This window comes from Mandrillus leucophaeus, unplaced genomic scaffold, assembly GCF_000951045.1.
Source record: "Mandrillus leucophaeus isolate KB7577 unplaced genomic scaffold, Mleu.le_1.0 Scaffold190, whole genome shotgun sequence".
NCBI classification, from domain to species: domain Eukaryota; kingdom Metazoa; phylum Chordata; class Mammalia; order Primates; family Cercopithecidae; genus Mandrillus; species Mandrillus leucophaeus.
The window spans coordinates 4,075,222-4,099,597 of NW_012101921.1; the positions used below are offsets into that span (position 1 = coordinate 4,075,222).

Here is a 24,376-nt window from a genome sequence, read left to right on the forward strand (position 1 = left end):
TGACCTCCTGGACTCTAGTCTCAGGTGACCCTCCTGCCTCAGCCTCCTGAGTAGCTGGGACTACAGGTGCATGCCACCATACCTGGCTAATTTTTTCTTTTTTTTTTTTTTTTTTGAGACAGAGTCTCGCTCTGTCACCCAGAGCTGAAGTGCCGTGGCGCAATCTCGGTTCACTGCAAGCTCTGCCTCCCGGGTTCATGCCATTCTCCTGCCTCAGCCTCCCGAGTAGCTGGGACTACAGGCGTCTGCCACCATGCCCGGTTAATTTTTTGTATTTTTAGTAGAGACGGGGTTTCACCGTGTTAGCCAGGATGGTCTTGATCTACCACCCTCGTGATCCACCCGCCTCAGTCTCCCAAAGTGCTGGGATTACAGGCGTGAGCCACTGCGCCCGGCCATAATGATTATTTCTAAGAGGTGCAGCAAGCAAATGGTACTGAGAAGCAGTCATTTAAGATTTATTTGTTCTCTATTTTTGCATCTGTTTCAACAAGCATGTATTGCTTTTGTAATATAAAAATATTAATATTTAAAGATTTTCAGAGAAAAACAAATGAATTAAAGAAAAAAATTCCTAAGAATAAAAGGCTTGTGTTGTAATTCATCGTGTCAGCACACGTGAAATTATCTGATATATGATATGCTAAAGTCTGATGACTCCTTAAATTCAAGGCTATAGTTTATATATTAATTTGTTCCCTACTTGCACAAATTTGTAAATTCTATATATTGCGTATACCTGGAATATGGATATTTGTTATTTCCTTTTCTATGTCTCTTCTCTCTCTACTCCTCACCCTGCCAATCTTCCCTCTTTTACTTGATTTTGACCATAATGGCCTCCTTTATATTTGATTTTTTCTGAGACAGGATCTTACTCTGTCACTTAGGCTGGAATGCAATGGCGTAATCACAGCTTACTGCAGCCTCAACCTCCTGGGCTCAAGCAATCCTCCCACATCAGCTTCCCAAGAAGCAGGGACTACAAGCATATGCCACCATGCCTGGCTAATATTTTTGGTTTTTGTAGAGATGTCTCACTATATTGCCCAGGTTGGTCTCTAACTTCTGGGCTCAAGTGATCCTCCCAGCTTGGCTCCCCAAAGTGTGGGGATTACAAGTTTGAGCCACTGTGCCTAGCCCTACACTTCTTTTTTTGTTTTGAGATGGAGTCTCGCTCTGTTGCCCAGGCTGGAGTGCAGTGGCAAGGTCTTGACTCACTGCAACCTTCGCCTCCTGGGTTCAATGGATTCTCCTGCCTCAGCCTCCCAAGTAGCTGAGATTACAGGCACCCGCCACCACGCCCAGCTAATTTTTTGTATTTTTAGTAGAGATGGGGTTTCACTATGTTGGCCAGGCTGGTCTTGATCTCCTGACCTTGTGATCCACCTCCCAAAAGCATTGGGATTACAGGCATGAGCCACTGCACCTGGCCAGTCCTACACTTCTTGAATTTTATAATTTCTCCCCAAATTCAGGGCCTCTGTACAAAATGGAATCCCCTGTCTCCTTTCTAGTTTACTCTTAACCATCCTAGTGGTCTTACCTGAGACATAACTTCCTTGGAGAAAACTTCCCTGATCTCTCTAGACTAGGTAAAATCCCTTTGCTCTATGCTCCCACTGCACTCAGTATGTCTTCCTTTGCAGCAGTCAGTACGTTATTAATGACTTTTTAAACATGTCATCTTTCCTGCTAGATGTAAGCTCCATGAGGGCAGGGACTGTATCAGTCTAGTTTACACTAGCCACCTTCACAATTTTTACCGTAACTACATACCAACTCTGACTATTAATTTTTTCTTAAAATCAACTTTAAAAAATCAGACATAAACATGTAAAATAAAAAGCTTGACATGCTATAAATTTTCTAATCCATGTTAAAACAAACATGAGTATTAACGTTAAAAAAAAATTCACATATCCCTAAAGTCATTTGGGTATTAACTATGGTCTAAGAAATCTACGTTAGGAAACCGTGCTAATGTAACTCCAACAATTGCATGGCATCTGGCAAACAGTATGCTTTCGGTAAATGGGAGCTGAAAGTGAAGATTACAAGACCTACCTTGCTTTTGGCTTCTAGGCGTAAAACACGACTAGTCTTTGTGATTGGGTCTTCATGCCCAGTTTCCTCAAACAGTTTGCCTTCTGCAAACTTGTACGTGTAATATTTTGGGGGACGTATTGGAGAGCAGAGTTGAAAGGGGCAGTTCTTTGGGTCAGAATTTGTATCCATTATGAATCCACAGGCCCAAGGAGGGAGCTAAAGAAATAAAACAGCTATTTTTATTCTTTATTTAGGCCACCAAGTATCATTAATTAAATTTCTAAGTCTTCTCCAAACAAGATGATGTGGATATGTAGTTTACTTTTTGTTACCACATGATGCCTCATTCAAGGATTACTTTATCACAACAAAGTATATTTCAAATAAAAAACAAAACTGTACATTAATGACCAATAAAATAAGACAAACTGTAGGAAAATGATTTATCATGATTCTAGCTTTACATGAAATTGGCTTTAACATAAAAGTTTATTTTGGGGTATAAGCTTGGATAATAAAATAGTAAAATGGAAGAATAAGAGCAAATCAAATAGTAATTCCAGAACCTACCGACACTGCCAAGATCTCCATTCTCAAAGAACGTGAAATCCCTCACATGAGTGTGTTTTTCATAATTTACCCACCAGTTCTTACCCTGCTGCCTGGATAGCCACAGTGATGACAGTTATTATTTCAGGGCTATAAACGGGCTCAGCAGCATTAAGGCATTTGCAATTTGTTTCTAACTTTTAGCTCCTAGGCTAACCATTGTGCAGAACAAAACCTTTTCTGGCACATCCACTCTGAGAGACTCACAGCTATTATACTCAAAGTTCTTAACTTTAAGCAAAAAGGAAAGGAATCAAAATTTATTCTCTTAGAGCAGCAGGGTCCAGCTTCAAGCCTTCCACTAACATCCCTCTTACACCTTTTAAAGAACTCTGGTAAGCAGGTTGACAGAGTGTTAGAAATGGTACCGAGAGGCAGAATATTAAAAGAAAATTGCCTTTCTTTTCCTGAGTAATTGTAGAAAGAGCAAATTCCTTAGAAAATCAGAGGCACAGAAACATCACTGGTGGGCACTATTGAAAAAGGGCAGCCGGGGATTTGTGCATAATGAGGATACCATTCCACCTGCAGCAACTACAGCCAGAGTTTACGTTCTCTAAGCAAATTTCTTCTTAATAGAAAAAAAAAATCTATTTTCATGAAACACATTAGTTGCAATCTCTAAAAGTTCCTAATGTATGCTTCTCACATTGAGGGTTGTTTTAAAGGATAACTTGTCTATTTAAATTTAAGCCATAACTGGAGAGTAAAATGTAAACAAAAATTGAGAAATCTGGTAGCAGTTATAAGCAAGCAAACTGAGACTTGAGAGGGAAAAAAAGGAAGCACTGCTACAAACCTCATAACCAGGCCTCAGAGTGAGGATACAAGGTTCCTTAGCCCATGGAAGCTCAAGTTTTTCTGCCCTTTGGTGAGACTTCAGGACAGTCTCTATGTGACCCATGTAGTAAGCTGTCTTAGCTTTAGACCAAGTGGTTCCAGTAAACCAAAAAGTATTTTTGGTGTTTTTCTAAAACTAATGGGACCAACGTTAATGTTTTAATCATAATAAAAACTGTTTCATGGCTATGGACTTTTAAAAGTTCATCCAGCTAATGCAGATATAAGTATTAACTAACTCAAGGATATCTTAAGTTAGTTTCCTATTGAGATAAGCCTGCAGTGTATCTGTGTATATTAATGGACAGCACCAGAGAGTATGTAGGCCAGGAGAAAGGGAGACATTCCTTAGATACCTGACAGAAACAGGTTCAGTTTTAGCATTCTAACAGCAAACTATAGTTATTTCATCAAAAGAATGATTAAGACATACATGCCAAAAGAAAAGTGGCCTGAGTATGCAGACTCCTCCTCTAAATAAAACTGATGTTAGCATACAGCAAAAAACATCCCAACTGGCCTCAATTAAATATCATAACTTCTTTTTGTGACCCCCAAAAAAAATACTTCCAGAAAATACTGATGGCATGATGACCAAGGATAGGAGGCGAGTATGGGAAGGGTTTTACATTTCTATTGCTGAGACAGAATTTATTTATTATTTAGAGACGGAGTCTTGCTCTTGCACCCAGGCTGGAATGCAGTGGCATGATCTCGGCTCACTGCAGCCTCCACTTTCCGGGTTCAAGCAACTCTCCTGCCTCAGCCTCCAGAATAGCTGAGACTATAGGCGCCTGCCACCATGCCTGGCTAGTTTTTGTATTTTTAGTATTTTTTGTATTTTTAGTAGAGACAAGGTTTTGCCATGTTGGCCAGGGTGGTCCTGAACTCCTGACCTCAGGTGATCCGCCTGCCTTGGTCTCCCGAAGTGCTGGGATTACAGGCTGGGATTGAATTTTAAAAGATCTTTTAGTCAAGTGCCCACTAGGCAGAGACATTACATATAGAAATATTTTATAATGTACTCACACTTTGGTTAAATATTTTGTCTTTTGTGTATGGCACTATCTGTGGATATTAATTAATATTATCCAGGTTCATAAAAATGGTCTGATCTATAAAATTCTCTTTATTATATACCAAGTACTAACCAGAAAGATCAAGTAATATTTAATTCCACTTGATGATGACTAGAACATTATACAAGTCATAATAGGTACTATCATTTGGGAAGGGTCAGAAAATGAAGAGATAGAAGATACAGAATAAATTAAAGGCATAATGTTTGTTCTAACGGAATTTAAAACCATGGAAACTGGTGCATATCTTTAAAATAAGAATACAAAAAATATAAAAGGTCATTATTTACTTAGAAGTCAAATCATATAGCAGAGTAAACTCCACATGACATTTCTAACTTTCCTGACATAGAATTTTGTTGTAACAAGTGCATTGCTAGAAATTATATATCCTCTCCCATTCCTATTCATACAGATTGAAATAAGAATGGATGCTCCACCAGTTTCCCAACTGAAAATGTCTAAATTTAGCACCAGTTAACATATAAATGGTTAGCCATAGGCAGAAGATGGAAAACTGGATCCCTTCCTTACATCATATATAAAAATCAACTCAAGATGAATTGAAGACTTAAATGTAAAATCTAAGACTATAAAAACCCTTGAAGAAAACCTAGGAAATATAATTCTAGACAAGGGCTAAGATTTTATGACAAAGAAGCCAAAGCAATTGCAACAAAACCAAAAATTGGCAAATGGAAACTAAAGAGCTCCTGTACAGCAAAATAAACTATCAACAGAGTAAACAGACAACCTACAGAATGGGAGGAAATATTCACAAATTATGCATCTGACAAAGGTCTAGTATCCAGAATTTATAAGGAACTTAAATTAACAAGCAAAACAGACAAAAACAGAAAAAAACCCCACCACCATAAAAAAGTGGGCAAAGGACATGAACAGACATTTTTAAAAGAAGACATACATGCAGCCAACAAGCATACGAAAACAATATGCTCAACATCACTAATCATTAGAGGAATGCAAATCAAAACCACAATGAGATACCATCTCACATCAGTTAGCATGACTGTAGTTACAAAGTTAAAATATAACAGATGCTGGTGAGGCTGTAGAAAAAAGGGAAAGCTTATACACTGCTAGTGGAAATGTAAATTCAGCCACTGTGGAAAGCAGTTTGGGAATTTCTCAAAGAATGTAAAACAGAACTATGATTTGACTCAGCAGTCCCATTACTGGGTATATAACCAAAGGAATACAAATCGCTCTACCATAAAGACACAGCACACATTATGTTCATCACAATAGCAAAGACATGGAATCAACCTAAATGTCCATCAGTGATAGACTGCATACAGAAAATGTGGTAGAGATACACCACAGAATACTACACAGCCGTAAAAAAGAAAGAGATAATGTTCTTTGCAGCAACATGGATGAAGCTAGAGGCCATTATCCTAAGCAAGCCAACAGAGGAACAGAAAATCAAACACCACATGTTCTCACTTAAAAGTGCGAGCGAAACATTTGAGTCCATATAGACACAAAGAAGAGAGTAACAGACACTGGGGCCTACGTGAGGGTTAAAGGAGGGTGAGGACTGAAAAACTACCTATTGTGTACTATGCTTATTACCTGAGTGACAAAATAATAGGTATATTAAACCCCTGTGACACACAATTTATCTATTAAACCAACCTGCACATGTACCCCTGAAAGTAAAATAAAAGTTAAAAAAAAAGAAATATTATCTAAAATAATAATATTAAAATTTTAAAAATTAGCAAGTGAAAAGAAATACTTTGCACTCAAGCAGATGAAGACAATAAGGAAATACCATTTTGGTTTTAGGATACTTACATAGTGTCCTAAGAGACCGGACATTACATTTGATCTTCTGATTTTAGGGAGTAGCTGGAGAATTTCAGTTGTTTCAGGTCCTTGTTATATCTTATTTATACCAATAAAACAATCTCAAAACTAGCTTCCTGCCGCTTACTTCTTTTTCGTTTAGTGTATCCTAATATGGCTGTCACTCCTCAAACCATTCCCTTGCTCAAAAACTTCAAATGTTACCTTTCATAATTTATTAATAAATTCCTCAAATTGACACTCACGAAAAGTCAAATCATGGCTTCATCCCCTAGAAATGTATAGCGCTTTAATAAAACAGAACAATTAACAGTTCCCCAAACATTTTCTGAATGTCAGAGCATAGCGCTTCATTTGATGGCTTTCTCATCTTGGAATACCATCCCCTCTCCACCTGTCAAAATCCTATCTCTCCTCTTTGGTTTACTTCACATTCAACCAACTTTACCAAAAGCTTGCCTGGGCCTTCTTTCTCTAGTTTGAGCCCCACAGCACATTTTATGTTTTTGATACTACTTATTTAAATCCATGATATACTTGACCTTTGTGTACTAGTCTAATCTTATTAACTATATCCTCCTTAAGGCTAGGATATTCTACTTTAACAGCTTTCGACTCTATAATGCCCAATACAGTATTGTGCACATAAAAGTTCAATAAAAAGCCACTGAATTGATTGAAATTGCATTTTGACAGGAGTTTTAACAATACTGGAGTTAGGGACATATAAGTGGTCTATGCTGTTTGCTCATCAACTGGCTCAATAACTCTTTTCATATCAAACAAAATGGAAGCCATCCTCTTCCCTTCAGTGCCTACTACCTTAACTCACATGTTAATGCTGCTTTAAAACTAGGCAATAAGGTTGTCATTCACCAATTTTGGGAAGTTCACTTGTGAAGGCAGGTTATCTTTCCTGGTAGCCACAAGCAGTATCAACTAGTCAGCTTGCCAAGCAGTCTTGCCACTATTACCCTTCTGTGCTGCTGTAGCGATCACTGCTACTCCTACATCGAAAGAAACCAAAGTTTGCTCACTGCATTCCCCGTGGATAAGAAAACTGGCAGAGAGAAGATGATGCAGACACAAGCATGTAGTGGCTAAAAACACAGTGGGTACCACTACTGTCCCTTTGGGGATGTGGGATGGGGGAGCAGCAGTCAGTTTTTAGGCACTAGTTACCAAGTTTGGCCTGAGTTACTGCTATACCTAAAGTTGTAGAGATATATGAGGCATAGAGAAATACAGAAAGAGAAATATTAGCACTTAACTCTACTTCTGAAGTCCATGCCATAAGACACTGTTTTAAGTAAAACTGCATAAAAAGCAAGATCCTCTAAGTAATTCTAACATAACCCTCCTAAACCCAACAGTGAGTTTGCTAAATTCCATTTAAATTAAATTCCTTTTAAGAAAAAGAACACTGCTGCCACTATTCAAAATGTGATGTTCTGTTAAACTAAACTGCATATATATTTTGATTAATAGTATTAACTTCTGAAAATTAAACATACCTTTAGAGACCGAACTGAATCATCAGCCAGACCAATCACATTAACATAAAGGAGATTGCTGTGCTTCAGAAATAGAACACAGTGATCCTTAAACATGTCCAAGTCTATCACTTTTGTATTTCTCTTCATTGTAAAAAATAAATCCCAATTCATAATTGCAGGGGTATCAGCTGCTGTTCTCATTAGCTACATGGAACAAAGTTAGAAGACATACAGGTAAGAAAACATGAAGGCTACAGCATCCAGAGATGAAATCACTGAGAACTAGACCATACTAGTCCTCACTATTTTATGAAGAGCTGAAGGAACTAACTCTACATCAGGGATAAAATGTGACCATCACCATATGAATGAGTCCTGACTAGCCTGCTGGGTGGCGAGACAGTATGACGCAGTGCTTAGCCAACCACTGGACATTTGAGTGAGGGCATTGACAGCTAGCTGATTGACTACAGATACATCAGTGAGCTTAGCTGATACCAGCAGAAGAACTGCCTAGCTGAGATCAATCCAAATTGCCAACTCATAAAATCACGAGTTTATAAGTTTGCTCTTTTAAGCTACTAAGTTTGATTTTGATAACATAAACTCAGGACAGAATATGTTTTATTTACTAACTTTTTAGGCACAATGAAAATATGTAGAAGCATTAGCTCTAAGGGAAAAGAAGTGGGATTGGTTATACATAGGAAGGTGGCATCAATTTATAAAACAATGAGCTCTGGGAGCAAGAAATGTTGTTGATCAAAATGGGAACAAGGAGCATCTAGGATTACCTTAAATTCTGTAGGCTCTCCAACATTAGTGAGAATGTATAATTCATCATCTCTGTGTTCAACATAGTAAAGGACCCCATGTATTCGCTTCTGAATAAGCACTGGTGGGTCCCAAGGGCTCAGGCCATCTATCAACCACACTTCAGAAGTAGTCTTGTTCATAATATTTATGGTGAGGAAACGACTATCTTTTGTAAGATAAAGGAAAACAAAGTAGCTAGAGAGAGAGAGAGAAACATGAGATCACAGTTTATTTCAGATGCATGCTACCTTGTTAAGGACAGTATCTCAGAGGTGGTCGGTATACATGTTGATTTACAATGCAGATAGGAAATAAAAATAATTCCTTAGTGAATATCACTTGTAACTTTAACAGTTAGCTATTATTTTTCTCATTTTCTCCTAAAGGGCATTCAAAATCATTTACTTCTAACATTTTATCATGAATGTTTTTCAAAAATACAGAAAAGTTGAAAAAACCATCTCAATTCCATCATTGCTAACACTTTGCTATATTTACTTTATCACATATCTATGCATCTATTAATCCATCTTTATTTGGATGCATTTCAAGGTAAACTACAGACGTCATATCTCAATCACATGAGTAGATAATACAGCTTTTGCTGAGAAGAGGAGATAAAATTTCTATAGGAGACACAAATAGGGAATAAAAGAGACACGGAGTTATTTTTATTTTCTTCTTTCTCTGTATGCATCTTGGATTTTTTTTTTCCCTTTCTCCCAGTTTTCACAACAAAATAGAATAGGAAGAAAACCCCTCACAATCTTACTAATGTAACACATTTAAAACATTAACATAGCTATTTTACTTTTTTATATTTTTCCTTCTAAGGTATATTTATATTTCATGCATGTCTTTAAATAGATGTAATTATAATATAGATACAATTTTTGATTCTGTATTTCTTATTTCATATATCAATTTTCTCGCTACATGAGTTGAAAGTCTTTGTGATTATTATTTTTAATGGCTACCTAATATATGTGATAATTCTTAAAAATTTAGATTTTAATATTTCATTATAATAAACAATATAACAAGGAACATATTCATGAAGATATTTTCCCCTTCCATGATCTTCAAAATTATTTTCCCAGGACAAATTTTTAGAAATGGAAATACTAATTTAATAATTAAGTGTATTTTTATGTCTTGATGAATATAATCAAATAATATCCTAGAAGCACTATACTAATGTACTGGGTGGCTTTAAATGTTACAGTTATAGTTTTCCTTATTATGAAAGTAATTTATACTGAAACTACTGAAAAATAGAATCCCAGTGTCCTCAAATAACAGCTGCTTATAGTTTGGTAAAATTTCTTCTGTATTGGATAACATTACCATGTTTATTTGTCAGTCATATGTCTTTTGTGAAATGTCTGTATCCATTTTAAACTTGGAATGTAGCTTAAATTATTAATATGTAAATAGTTCTTTATAAATTAAGAATATTGGCTGGGTGCAGTGGCTCACACCTGTAATCCCAGCACTTTGGGAGGCCAAAGCAGGCAGATCACCTGAGATCAGGAGTTCAAGACCACTCTGGCCAACATGGTGAAACCCCATCTCTACAAAAAATACAAAAGTTAGCCAGGTATGGTGGCAGGTGCCTGTAATCCCAGCTACCTGGTAGGCTGAGGCAGGAGAATCGCTTGAACCTGGGAGGCAGAGGTTGCAGTGAGCTGAGATTGCAACACTGCACTCCAGTCTGGGCAACAGAACGAGACTCCATTTCAAAAAAAAAAAAAAAAAAAAATTAAGAATATAAACTTGTCTTTTTGTTGAAAACACTTTCCTCCATTTTGTTACCTAGATTTTAACGATTTACAATAGTTTTTGTAGTTTTTGACTGGAGTTTAATATTTTAGGTAATCGAGACTGCTACTACCCTTTGTAATTTCTTATATTGATTTTATGTTTCAAAAATATTCCAACCAAGGTGAGTAAAAAGCTTATATTTTCATCTAATTAAAAAAATTATTTTTCTCAATGGATTCTTTAAATCCCTTAGGAATGTATGCTGACATATGCAATGATGAAAATTATTTTTTTCCAAGTAGTATTTCCCACTGCATTATAAAATAACATCCATTCGTTTTTCATTAGTTTGTGATGTCTTTTATCCTATAAATTTTCATATATACTAAGATCTGTTTTAGAGTTATTTATTCTAGGCTCTATTATTTGTCTATAAATTTTTATTATTTTTACTGTTATTGCTTTATATGCTTTAATATATAATTGTAGGGCAAGCCCCCTACCCTACTTTGCTCTTTATTTTCAACACTTTCTTTGCTGTTTTTATATATTTTTGTTTATATATATTTGATCACTATGTGATCAAATAGTTGGTAGATATGTGGTTACAGGAAGTGAGAACACAAGTGGCTCTAGGGTAAAATGTGTCTAAAAAAATATAAGAAATGTAAAGAACTAGATGTTAATCTTTTTTCCAATTATTTCTATTGATACTTATTTTTAAATTTAAAATGCATTTTCTGTATGATTATAAAAATAATAATGCTTATTACAAAAAGAAAAGTAGAAAAAAAACCATTGTTAGTGCTTTGGGTATATTTCCTTTCAATCTTCTAAAAAATGCATCTTTTTTCCTTGATATCCAATTGAAACCGTAACATATATTCAATTTTTTCACCTAGCACAATAATACATTTTTTTTTTTTTTTTTTGAGACGGAGTCTCGCTCTGTCGCCCAGGCTGGAGTGCAGTGGCCAGATCTTGGCTCACTGCAAGCTCCGCCTCCCGGGTTCACGCCATTCTCCTGCCTCAGCCTCCCGAGTAGCTGGGACTACAGGCGCCCGCCACCTCGCCCGGCTAGTTTTTTGTATTTTTTAGTAGAGACGGGGTTTCACCGTGTTAGCCAGGATGGTCTCGATCTCCTGACCTCGTGATCCGCCCGTCTCGGCCTCCCAAAGTGCTGGGATTACAGGCTTGCGCCACCGCGCCTGGCTAATAATACATTTTTGAATTTTAATTTATAATTTAGTAACAACACATACTTTAAATTCTTCTATATATTACTAAGAATTTAATGGTTAAAAGGTACTCAACAATCATCAGGAACAAGGGTAAAGTTTTAGTTTGAAAGAGAGATGCCTATCTAAGTATACCATTTATTTAAGCAATAGACACTGACTAAATAGCACTATACAAACCTGGCACCCTTATCAATTAACATGCTTATCAATTAACATGCAAAGGTGAAACAGACTCAGTCTGTTCACAATCTAGCAGTTCTAGGTCGTCATGAATTTACATGAATGAACTATGTTGTAATTCACAAAATCAATTTCAGTTTTTAATAAAATGGTGATGACATATTTGTATTTACTCTGATTTTGAATATTACCAGACTCCAATTCTGAATACAAACAACTAATAAAAGAATGATCATTTTAGCCTTATTATTCCTGGTTCCAACCAAAATAAACATTTTAAGTCAACCAAGGTCAGTACTTTAAATAACTGGAGAAATGTTCTGGAGAAAAAGATTTAATTATATTACTTTAGTACCTTGGGTCTTTTTCTGTGTAAAAACGTTCATTACGTTTGTTATCACCAAAAGTGGCTCGATATACATCATGACAGCGAAGGTTCCTCTGGAAGGTGTAGAATAAAACATCTTCATCTTCCTCATCCTTTACCCATTCTGAAAGAAAATAATGAGAGAATTATACATAATCACCTGCATACCATTTAAAAAAAAAAGGCACAGCACATTCTAATTCTGAATGCCAATGAGAACATGTACAAGTTTATCCCTGGAAATCTAAATATTTGACAGTATCTAATCTGTGCTGTATATAAGCCAGAGAGCTTTCCTGAGAATAAACCACTACTACACCATTCCAAGGTTTCAAGTAGTTATCAGTCTCAGGGTACTCAAGTTTCTAAATAAGAGCTAAATGCTCAATATTTAGCAAATACATTGATAAAGTCACATTTGCTTTTAGGAGGTGAATTCCCTTTCAATCTACAACTTGAAACTGTAAGTCTGAAGAAATACTGCATCTTTCTCTCATGTGTAAACCACCTTCTCTGTCTGCTTTCAAGCCACAGGATATCTCCAACTACCAAACACAATTTTACACTGATTCTTGATCCCACCAGAAGCTGTCAACAGAAGTTTGCACACAATTACATCATGACTGCCACCTGGCTGACAGTGATTGTAAATCATTGTATAATATGCACCGTGATTTCACAAGTTAAAATGTACACAATATATGTCTTAGAATTCAATAGTTAGGGTATAATTTCAATTCACTGCAATAAAATTTAAACAATGGAGAAAATGATGGCAGAATATGAAAAGAGAGGACAAAATGTAACATATGTACCACTAGATGCTAAATTTAAAGTTAGTTCTATTACTAAAAATGTCACAGCTTCCATTGATAAATAGGTTAGTTTAACACATACCAAGTTCTTTGGGCAGTGACTTTGGGCAATTTGCTATTAACAGTTCTATAAAATAACATGAAATTGAAAAAATATATTCAAGCTTAAAGTTGAATAAAATATTAAGATGCGACTTACGTGTAAAAATTTATTCTAGATAATAATTTGGCAAAGAATTACTGATAAATCAAAATGTATTGTACGACATGGACTCTAATTATAACTCTTTCAAAAACACGAGTATTTCAAAATTACCCATCTAGATATATAGTTAAATAAGGCAAGGTTTCCTGAATAAGAGGTACATAGGAAGATGTATAGTGCACAGGGATATGTGGATCAGGCATTCACCTTCTCCCTCACTCACATGGGCCAAAAAAAATGTTTCAAAAGTGTTACTGTCGCCTTTCAACAGAGAACTATTTGGTTGGTGGCTTACCAAAACTGGACACATTTGGGAAAGAAGCTTCCATTACAGGCTGATCGCTGAGCTTTATAATTACACAGGTAGATGCTTCAGAATCCTCAGTTCTTATCTTGGCAGCCACATATTTTTCATCTGGAGCAACTCTGATACAATCAATGAAGGGCTGGTCTAACTTAAGTTCCTCCAAATTGAATAAAACTTCATAATTATCATTGTCTGCTGCATAAAGAAAAATATGAAAGTGATACTTTCACAGGATGTACTTTAAAAAATTAAAACTGTATTTTAATGTTTTAAATTAGAATTCCCATTCTGTAAGAGGTCATATCCTAGCTTCTTTCAACAATGGCAGCTTAACTTGCACATAAACTGACAATAAGTTATTTAATATTACCTTATGCTATTCAATATTATTCCGTGCATCAACCTATGAGACATTATTTGATATTGTTATAGTCTAGTTTAGTATTTACAGACCATACAGAATCTAGAAAGTAAGTGAATATAAATGACAATCAATAATATATGTCAAGCGCCTAGCATAGTACCTAAGACACAGCAGATGCTCAAAAAATGCTAGATGCCGTCTCCATTCTCCCTGCCAAAGCTTCTGAGCCTGTATCTTACACAAACCCAGAGATTAAAAACTAGTCATTTAAATAAATTCAGAAATAATCTTTAAAAAATCTTTTCTCTATCTTTGAGAAACTAATAAATTTCCTATAAAAATATGAAATCTGAAAATTAGAGCATGTAAAAAGAAAAATTGTGGTGTACCTTCTTCATCTTTGGAACGAACCAAGCAACAACCTTCTTGGTAATAAACAAAACCACCATGTTTAACCTGATGATAAAAGAAACACGCAATTTACTTAAAACCAATTTAATTAACCTTTTCATGGTTTGACTATTCAAGATGAAGATGAAATGAGGCCTCTTACAAAAACAGACCTGTTGAAGTATGTGAATAAATACATATGAAATATAAAATTGACCATTTTTACAATATAGTTGATAAGATATGGTTTTCATATGTTCATGACCACTAGCGGGGTTTTTAATAGATAAACAAGAGGCAATAAAGAAAAGGTATAACAAAATCTATTAGTTCTCACAATTGTACAAACCACTTCTGCTATATTTTAGAAACATCTGATACCTGTACTGTGGGGGTCAATTAACAGAAATCAAGTGGCATCTTTAAGATAATCCAAAATTATGCAGATGAGGAAACTGTGGCTCAGACTAGCCTGAAAACCCAGTCAATAACTTTCTGAGACTCTTTCCTTTAAAATATGCTGTCACCAACAGCTATACACAGTCTTGATTTAATACAAACTATTTCATCTGCTGTAGGGTGACAAATACAATTTGAAATTGAGAGAATGAATATTACCAAACTTTAAAGAGTGTTCTTGTCTAATGCCTACATATTAAATGTAATTGATTGGTTGATATGATTTCAGTGGCTTATAACACATTTATTATCTGTTAGCGGCATAATTTGAACCTGGAGTTCCTTATTCTTAACCTACTATTTCTATTCTATTATGTATGTGATTTTCACCTATTGTGGTTCTATTTTCCAATTGTATTGAAAATTCAATTCATTTCTTTCTTTCTTTTTTAATTTTTTTTGAGACAGAGTCTTGCTCTGTCGCCCAGGCTGGAGTGCAGTGGTGCAATCTCAGCTCACTGCAACCTCTGCATCCTGAGTTCAAGCGATTCCCCTGCCTCAGCCTCCCGAGTGACTAGGACTACAGGCACCCGCCACCATGCCCAGCTAAGTTTTGTATTTTTAGTAGAGATGGGGTTTCACCATGTTGGCTAGGCTAGTCTTGAACTCCTGACCTCAGGTGATCTGCCCACCTTGACCTCCCGAAGTGCTGGGATTACAGGCGTAAGCCACTGCGCGCCGGCCCTCAATTCATTTTGATTGAATATTTATGATTGTGATAACCATAAAATGGTTAAACAGATACTTGGCTTTCATGGTATTATACTACTTAAAGTGAATTCCTTTTATTAAAAAATTTAGACAAAACAATCAAGTAATTTTCAAATAATAACAAAGTATGAACTAGTTTCATTTGAACTTCTCCTTAGAATCATTAAAAAATTCTTAAATCAGGGCTGGGCATGGCAGCTCACACCTATAATCTCAGCACTTTGGGAGGCCGAGGTGGGAGGGTTCCTTGAGCCTAGGAGTTCAAGATCAGCTTGGGCAACATAGTGAGACCCTGTCTCTCTTTTTTTTTTTCAATCAGAACTGATTGTTTGCAAAAACCAGAATTAATATATTACAGTTGAAAATTCATCTTAGTTTCGATCATTACATTTATTGAAAGATGTAAAGGATCACATTGTGTGATCACAATCTGTGAAGTCTTTGCTTTTTAAGTTTTTCAGCACATTTTAAAGGCCAAAAGTAGTACAATCTTGATGTAGATTATGTCTCTAAACCACAAGGTATCTCATTTGCATCGATTGGTAATATAAAAAAATTTTTTTAAAGACATGAGATATCTTACTTCCACATTGATGATTTCATATTCTTCTTGTGGCTGTGTTTCTAATTTTGTTCTCACTTTTTCAAATGCATCCATGTTTTCTGGAAGGGGTTTTTCGTTTTCTTGTTTAACAGGCTGAAGATCCTGGAAAAAGTTTTGTTATGATCAAAATATTTCAAACTAGGGGAAAAAAACTTTTGCTTTTTAAAGATAAGGTCTATGGTATAGACCTAATATTGTACAAAAAATAAATAAGATTAAATAGTATGCATTTCACAGATTTTAAATGTTCTTTCCTAGGCTCATCAATAAAAAGATCTCTTTTTCATTAAAAAAAGTAAACAAAGGAAATAAGATAGACATTTGATGGTTATACTATTATTTTAGATGAGTAAGTCTTTAAGCAGCAGGAATACTAAGAAGCTCAGAAAAATGTTCAGAAATACTATGGGGAAAATTTATACACAATTAAGGAGAAAATAAAATTCCATGAACTTTTACATATTTAATAGGAAAGTCAGGTAGATAACAAAATATTTGGAGTTTTATAAGTACTGAAGTACCTCCTAAAGGAAGGGAAATATCAAAGAAGTGGAAGACATTATCATTACTAGTAAATGTTCACTATTATTTTATTCACAGCCAGAGTGGTAAGAAATAGTTTCCTACTTCATTAACTATAATTTTTTACTTTTTAAATTTTTAAAATTTAAATGGGTCTGAGAACCAAGGGATATAATTTTCTTTTCTTGTGGGAATAACTAACCCCCAAAACAGAACTGTTTATCAAATCAAAAAGTGAACTGGCGAGGCACAGTGGCTCACGCCTGTAACCCCAGCACTTTGGGAGGCCAAGGAGAATGGATCACTTGAGCCCAGGAATTCAAGACCAGCCTGGGCAACATGGTGAGACCCCATCTCTATAAAAAGTACAAAAAAATTCAGCCAGGTGTGATGGCACATGCCTGTAGTCCCAGCTACTTCGGAAGCTGAGGTGGGAGGGATCACCTGAGCCCGGGAGGTCGAGGCTGCAGTGAGGCGTGATCATACCATTGCACTCCAGCATGCAGAGTGAGACCCTGTCTCAAAAAAAAAAAAAAAAAAAGAGGAATTAATGCCTAATGAAACAGAGTTCCTTTTACAGTTTAAGGAAAAATAGTATGTTCACTTTATGAAAGGAAGAACCAGGAAAAATAATACAAAATTAATGAACATGAGTGGAGATATAGATGAAAGCTAAACAAGCATTCACTGTGTCTTATCAAGAGTGACTAATAAGCTAAGAGCTTTATTTGAGTTCTGGTAAGCAAATAAATATCATATAAATCATTACAACTTGGAGAAAGCAAAACTTCAGTTTTCAAATTTAAAAACTGTTCAATAATTCAACACACCAATGATTTGCCTTGTTTAAGCAAAAGAATTCTGGCCAAGATTTTTTACTTCAGCTCTCTGCCAAAGATGACAATTGTACAGTGATTTGTACACAGTGGGGACTTAAGTCTTTGGTAAAGACCTCCAACAGCTGGAAAGTATTTATTGCATAAATATGTCCAAGATACTTTACCAACATTGTAGAGAATGTAAGCTATAAATATAGTTTATATTACAAAGAGTGTACAATCTAAAATTAAACACAAGAATATAACAGAAAAATCACCAAAATAAATTAAATGGAAAATAATCATTTTCACAAAGGTTTTCCTTTTAGATTTTTTTGGGATACATTATTATTTGAATTAGATTAAAATTAGCAATAATGGTTGTTATGATAGTCTCAATCATTTAGCCTCTACTTACAATCATATAATATTCTGAATTTTTTTTAAGAGACACGGTCTCACTATGTTGCCCAGGCTGGACTCAAACTCCCGGGCTCAAGTAATCTTCCTGCCTCAGCCTCCCAAGTAGATGGGACTATAGGTGTGTGCCACCTCATTCCATACAGTTAATTTTTTGAGTAATTATTCAAAGATTAAATACTGGAAGCTTATATTTTTATTTTTCATTCATTTTTTAAAGCATTTCTACAAAATCTATGGTTGATCTTTAAAGTGGTGAGACATGATATCTATATCAATAATCCCCTCATAGCACCATCATAAGTCAGAAGATGACTAGAAATCTACACTGAAACTGTAAAATAGCAATAGGAGCTGCCTTTGCATTTCTAGATTCGGGATTGTCTGTTCTGTAATCTCCATTAAAACTTTTGAAGTAGAGTCAGGATTCTCTCTTTACTACCCTGTAGCTTTTAGCACATTCTAGGTCATGGAGCTGGGTTCTGTCACTTTTAAATACTCATTCTTACTGACAGCCATAGCCAACACAGAGCCAAAAGCAACAGAGCGGGCTCCAAAATCCATCTTCTTAACTTTACATTCCTGATTAACATTTTTTCTGTCATAAATTCAAATAAACTGAGCTTATCTGAACCAAAATAACTCTGAGAGCAATAGGATTTTTGACTGCCTTAATGAAATTCAAGCAGAACTCAACAGTTTTCTACGTAACTCTTCCAAAGGAATTACTTCCATGGAAACTGATGTTTTATATAATATTCATTAAGTACTCCAAGTTACTTTTGGTTTTTGTTCTGTCCCAAGGACACCTGCTAAGTGTTTTAAGCTTTCATTTCAATTTCTGCTAGCAATATCATTAGGGTACACAGCTAAAGCCAACCATTTTAGCCAGGTATCTTAATACTTTAAGCAGTCCAGTTGTTTCAAAGGCATGTACTACCCCCCAATGGAGCTGAGGTAAGGATGGCTTTACCTTCAGATTTTAAGAAGGTTACTGGTACACTATCACTCCATTACTGGTAAAAAGAAGCACTCCTTCCCACTTCCCAAGTGGCCCATCACTAACTCATTTTAACAATGAAAGCTGTTATAAAATAGGAGAATGTTATGTGTTAACTTTATCCTGGCAAAGATGCTGAACTCTAAAGACAGAAAAATGGTGAAGTAGAAAGACAATGGACAGCCCTTCAGTAAAGACTAATTAGCCATTAGTAATATGGCTAATTCTAAGGCTAGGGCAGGAAGAAAATACATGGTAGGTTTGGGAAATCTTATGCCAGAAAATAAGGAGTGCTCAAAGTTTAATGGAGACATGTCAAAAGAATACAAGTGTCAACTGAAGGAGTTTCTATTGGCCACATTTTGGACAATTTGAGCATCAAAAAGAATAATAAATAATAAACAAATAATACATTGAAAAAACAGAAATCCACAGCAATTGAAAAACAGAATGCATATTGCATATTGCATTCTGTTTTTCAATTTAGGAAAAACAGAAAAAGAGTAAATCTTAAGGAAGTAGAAGAAAGGAAAGAAAAATAATTTTTGAAATTAAATTGATAACAAAGATAATCAAATTAAAAGTTGGTTCTTTTAGAAACCTATTAAAAACAATGCAAAACTGATAGTCACTAACTCTTAAAGAAATTAAATGGTAATTAAGTGTCCCCTTCTTGAAAGAGACACCAAGCGCAGATGCAGAAAGGTAGCTTTCTTGGATCTTCAAGAAACAGCTAATCTTTTCATATGTCAACTATTTAAGAAAATAGTAAAAGAAGTAAAACTACTCATTTTATTACGCTAATATAACCTTGACATCAAAATTAGACAATGATGATACGAGACAATTAAAAAATCAATCTTATTCTAAAATAAAATGTGATAAAATCAATTAATTTTAAAAAGCACAAAATAAAAACAGTAATAGTAATACTTATTAAACTTTATGTGACCAAGAAGGATTTTTTTCCTAAGAATGAAAGGATGGTCCAACATCAGAAAAAAATCTATCAATGTAATCTAACACAAATAAAGGAGATAAATCTTAGAGCCATTTTCAATAAATGCAGGGAAAAAATAAAAAATAATCACCATGCTTTAAAAAAATGATAAAACCTTAAATTAGGAATTGAGAGGAACTTCCCTGACTTAATAGTTTCTGTCAGTTATCTTACACAGAAATATACTAAATCTGTAATCAAAATGCCTGAAATCAATTCATATTAGCATACATGGTATTTAGCAACCATGAAACAGCAACGAGATTTCCAAAATTTTAATTATATTCATGTAAAATAACTAATTGTATTTGCTGTTAACTCATTTTGTTTTTTAAAAGCAACTGTTAAATGAAGGAAACTTGTTCCTTTCATCTTCTGCCTCCAATTCTTCTCCTTACCCCCTTCTCTAGAGCCCAGACTTTTGCCCTTCTTATGCCACTGATTGCTCCTGTCAAGGTCACTGAATGGCCACCACATTGCAAACTGCAAAAGTTAATTTTCAGTATTCATATTACTTGATCTATTAGCATCATGATACAATTGATCACTTCCTCCTCTTAAAAACACTTTTCTTTACTTGGCTTCCAGGACACCTCATTCTCCTTGTTTTCCTCTTATTTCACTAGCCCTTCCTTCTTGGTATCTTTAGCTGGTTCCTTCTCAACTCCTTGGCTTTTTTTTTTTTTTTTTTTTTTGAGACAGAGGCTGGAGTGCAATGGTGCAATTTCGGTTCACTGCAACCTCCGCCTCCCGGGTTCAAGCGATTCTCCTGCCTCAGCCTCCCGAGTAGCTGGGATTACAGGCACTTGCCACCATGCCGGCTAATTTTTTTTTTTTTTTGTATTTTTAGTAGAGATGGGGTTTCACCATGTTGGCCAGGCTGGTTTCAAACTCCTGACCTCAGGTGATCCACCTGCCTCGGCCTCCCGAAGTGCTGGGATTACAGGCGTGAGCCACCGGGCCTGGCATCTCCCTGGCTTTTTAACACTGGCAGGGCTCAGTTCCTGCACTAAGCGCTTCTCTTCTTTGCAGTCTGCACTAATTCCCTTGGTGATCTCATCCAGTCATGACCTTAAATACTATTTATATCCTGAGGACTCTCAAATTTACAGCTGTAGCCTGAACAACCCTGAACAAGTTGAACTTGTATATCCAACTGACTACCCAACATTTCTACTCAGATGTCTGATATGCCAAAAAAATGTCCAAATCTGAACTTTAAATCTCCCCATATATCCCTTGCCCTATTAAAAAACAAACAAACAACAACAATAAAAACCCTGTTCTCCAGGCAATCTTTCCAATTTACATAAACGACAAATCTGTCCTCCCAGTTACTCAGGCTTAAAAGCATTAGAGTTGGCTTTGTCTTTTTCTCTTGCCACAAACAAGTGGTCTGCTAAACCCTGTCAATTCTACTTTCAACATATATCTAGAATCTGACCACTTCTCACACTTGGACTGGACTACTTGGCTAGTACCGTCATCATTTCTCCCTTGGATTACTGCAAAAGCCCAAAGTTTTCTCTGCTTCTGCACTTGCCTCCCAGTCTATTTTCAACAAAGGTGCTTATGTGAGCCTAAAGTCAGATTACGTTACTCCACTCAAAACCCTCCAATGGTTTCCCATCTTGCTCAAGAGGAAAAGCAAAAATTCTTACAATGGTCTACAAAGTCCTAAAGAATCTTGTCCCATTACATTGCTGATCTAATCTACTACTACACGCCAAGCCCACTTATTCCAGTTAATCCATACTTGATGTTTCTTGAACATATCAAGCTTGCTCCCATATCAGTTTCTTAGAACTTAGGCCCTATGCCCAAATATCTCCTATGCCCAAATATCTCCTTAAAGCTATTGCTCAAAAGTCATCTTCTAAGTTAGCTCTTTCCTAACCATTTTACTAAAATAACACCCCTCCCTATCCCCACACTGCCTATTCATATCTTCCCTGTCTTTTTTTCTTCTTCTTCTTCACTATACCTATCACTTCTGACATATTTTGTATTTCATTCATGTAATACTTTTTATTTTTTTGAGAGATGAGGTCTCGCTGTGTCACTTCAGTTGGAGTGCTGTGATCTGGGCTCACTGCAATCTCTGCCTCCTGGGCTCAAGCAATCAATCCTTGACCTCAGCCTCTCAAGTAGCTGGCTAGGACTACAGGTGCTACCATGCCCAGCTAATTTTTGCATTTTTTGTAGAGACAGGGTTTTGCCATGTTGCCCAGGCTGTTCTTGAACTCCTGGGCTCAAGCAATGAGCCCACCTCAGCCTCCCAAAGTGTATTACAGGTATGACCCATTGTACCTAACCTTGTTCATTTAATTCTTTACTCTTTCTCTCTTCCTTTCTCAAGTAGAACGGTAAGCTTCACGAAAGCAGGGATTTTTGTTTATTTTGTTCAGTGTTATATCTCCAATGCCTAGAATGGTGCATAGTAGGTGTTCAACAAATATTTGCTGAGTTGAATAAAATTCAGACAGCACAAAACATAAAATAAAAAAAACAAAAGACATCATAAAGTGAAAAGAAATATTAATAGGACAAACATGGAGAAGATATCTACAGCACATGTGAAAGACAAAGGACATGTAACAAAATCTTATGAATCAGTAAGAAAAGGATAAACAATTAAAAGAAGGTCAAAAGGGGTGCGGTTCGAAGATGGCTGAATAGGAACGGCTCCAGGCTACAGCTCCCAGAGTGTGGACAGAAGATGGGTGATTTCTGCATTTTCAAGTGAGGTACTGGGTTCATCTCACTGGGGCGTGTCAGACAGTGGGTGCAGGACAGTGGGTGCAGCCCACTGAGCGAGAGCCAAAGCAGGACGAGGCATCACCTCACCCGGGCCAAGGGAAACCATGACACACAGCACCTGGAAAATTGGGTCACTCCCACCCTAATATTGCGCTTTTCCAAGGGTCTCAGCAAACGGCACACCAGGAGATTATTTCCCGTGCCTGGCTTGGAGGGTCCCATGCCCACGGGGGCCTCCCCCATTGCTAGCACAGCAGTCTGAGATCTAACAGCAAGGCGGCAGTGAGGCTGCGGGAGGGGCGCCCGCCATTGCTGAGGCTTGAGTAGGTAAACAAAGTGGCCCGGAACCTCGAACTGGGTGGAGCCCACCGCAGCTCAAGGAGGCCTGCCTGCCTCTGTAGACTCCACCTCTGGGGACAGAGCAGAGTCAAACAAAAGGCAGCAGAAACCTCTGCAGATTTAAATGTCCCTGTCTGACAGCTTTGAAGAGAGCATTGGTTCTCCCAGCATGGAGTTTGAGATCTAAGAACAGACAGACTGCCTCCTCAATGGGGTCCCTGACCCCTGAGTAGCCTAAGTGGGAGGCACCCCCCAGTAGGGGCAGACTGACACCTCACACGGCCGGGTTCCCCTCTGAGACGAAGCTTCCAGAGGAGGGATCAGGCAGCAAAAATTGCTGTTCACCAATATTCACTCTTCTGCAGTCTCTGCTGCTGATACCCAGGCAAACAGGGTCTGCAGTGGACCTCCAGCAAACTCCAACAGACCTGCAGCTGAGGGTCCTGACTGTTGGAAAGTAAGACTAACAAACAGAAAGGACATCCACACCAAAACCCCATCTGTATGTCACCATCATCAAAGCCCAAAGGTAGATAAAACCACAAAGATGGGGAAAAAACAGCAGAAAAGCTGAAAATTCTAAAAATCAGAGTGCCTCTCCCCCTCCAAAGGAATGTAGATCCTCGCCAGCAATGGAACAAAGCTGGACAGAGAATGACTTTAATGAGTTGAGAGAAAAAGGCTTCAGACGATCAAACTTCTCCGAGCTAAAGAAGGAAGTTCGAACCCATCGCAAAGAAGGTAAAAACCTTCAAAAAAGATTAGATGAATGGCTAATTAGAATAACCAATGTAGAGAAGTCCTTAAATGACCTGATAGAGCTGAAAACCATGGCACAAGAACTACGTGACAAATGCACAAGCTTCAGTAACCGATTCAATCAACTGACAGAAAGGGTATCAGTGATTGAAGATCAAATGAATGAAATGAAGCGAGAAGAGAAGAGTAAAAAGAAATGAATAAAGCCTCTAAGAAATATGGGACTATGTGAAAAGACCAAATCTACGTCTGATTGGTTTACCCGAAAGTGACAGGGAGAATGGAACCAAGTTGGAAAACACTCTGCAGGATATTATCCAGGAGAACTTCCCTAACCTAGCAAGGCAGGCCACTGAACATTCAAATTCAGGAAATACAGAGAACATCACAAAGATATTCCTCAAGAAGGGCAACTCCAAGACACATAATTGTCAGATACACCAAAGTTGAAATCAAGGAAAATATGTAAGGGCAGCCAGAGAGAAACGTCAGGTTACCCACAAAGGGAAGCCCATCAGACTAACAGCGGATCTCTCGGCAGAAACTCTACAAGCCAGAAGAGAGTGGGGGCCAATATTCAACATTCTTAAAGAAAATAATTTTCTTTTTTTTTTTTGAGACAGAGTCTC

The 24,376-nt window shown here is 36.6% G+C and overlaps 1 protein-coding gene across 3 annotated transcripts in view; it reads right to left on the reverse strand.

Annotated features, from left to right (window-relative positions):
• The window catches only part of PREPL (prolyl endopeptidase-like), a 50,819-nt gene that overhangs the window by 10,875 nt on the left and 15,568 nt on the right, over positions 1-24,376 (reverse strand). For all 3 annotated transcript variants that reach the window (XM_011978208.1, XM_011978207.1, XM_011978209.1), the window contains 7 exons: positions 16,109-16,231; positions 14,355-14,421; positions 13,590-13,796; positions 12,263-12,398; positions 8,701-8,917; positions 7,925-8,110; positions 2,068-2,265 (listed from right to left, as the gene is read on the reverse strand). In XM_011978208.1, the coding sequence (XP_011833598.1) occupies positions 2,068-2,265; positions 7,925-8,110; positions 8,701-8,917; positions 12,263-12,398; positions 13,590-13,796; positions 14,355-14,421; positions 16,109-16,183 (1,086 nt within the window). In that variant the 5' untranslated portion in view covers positions 16,184-16,231. The remainder of the gene's footprint in view (positions 1-2,067; positions 2,266-7,924; positions 8,111-8,700; positions 8,918-12,262; positions 12,399-13,589; positions 13,797-14,354; positions 14,422-16,108; positions 16,232-24,376) is intronic.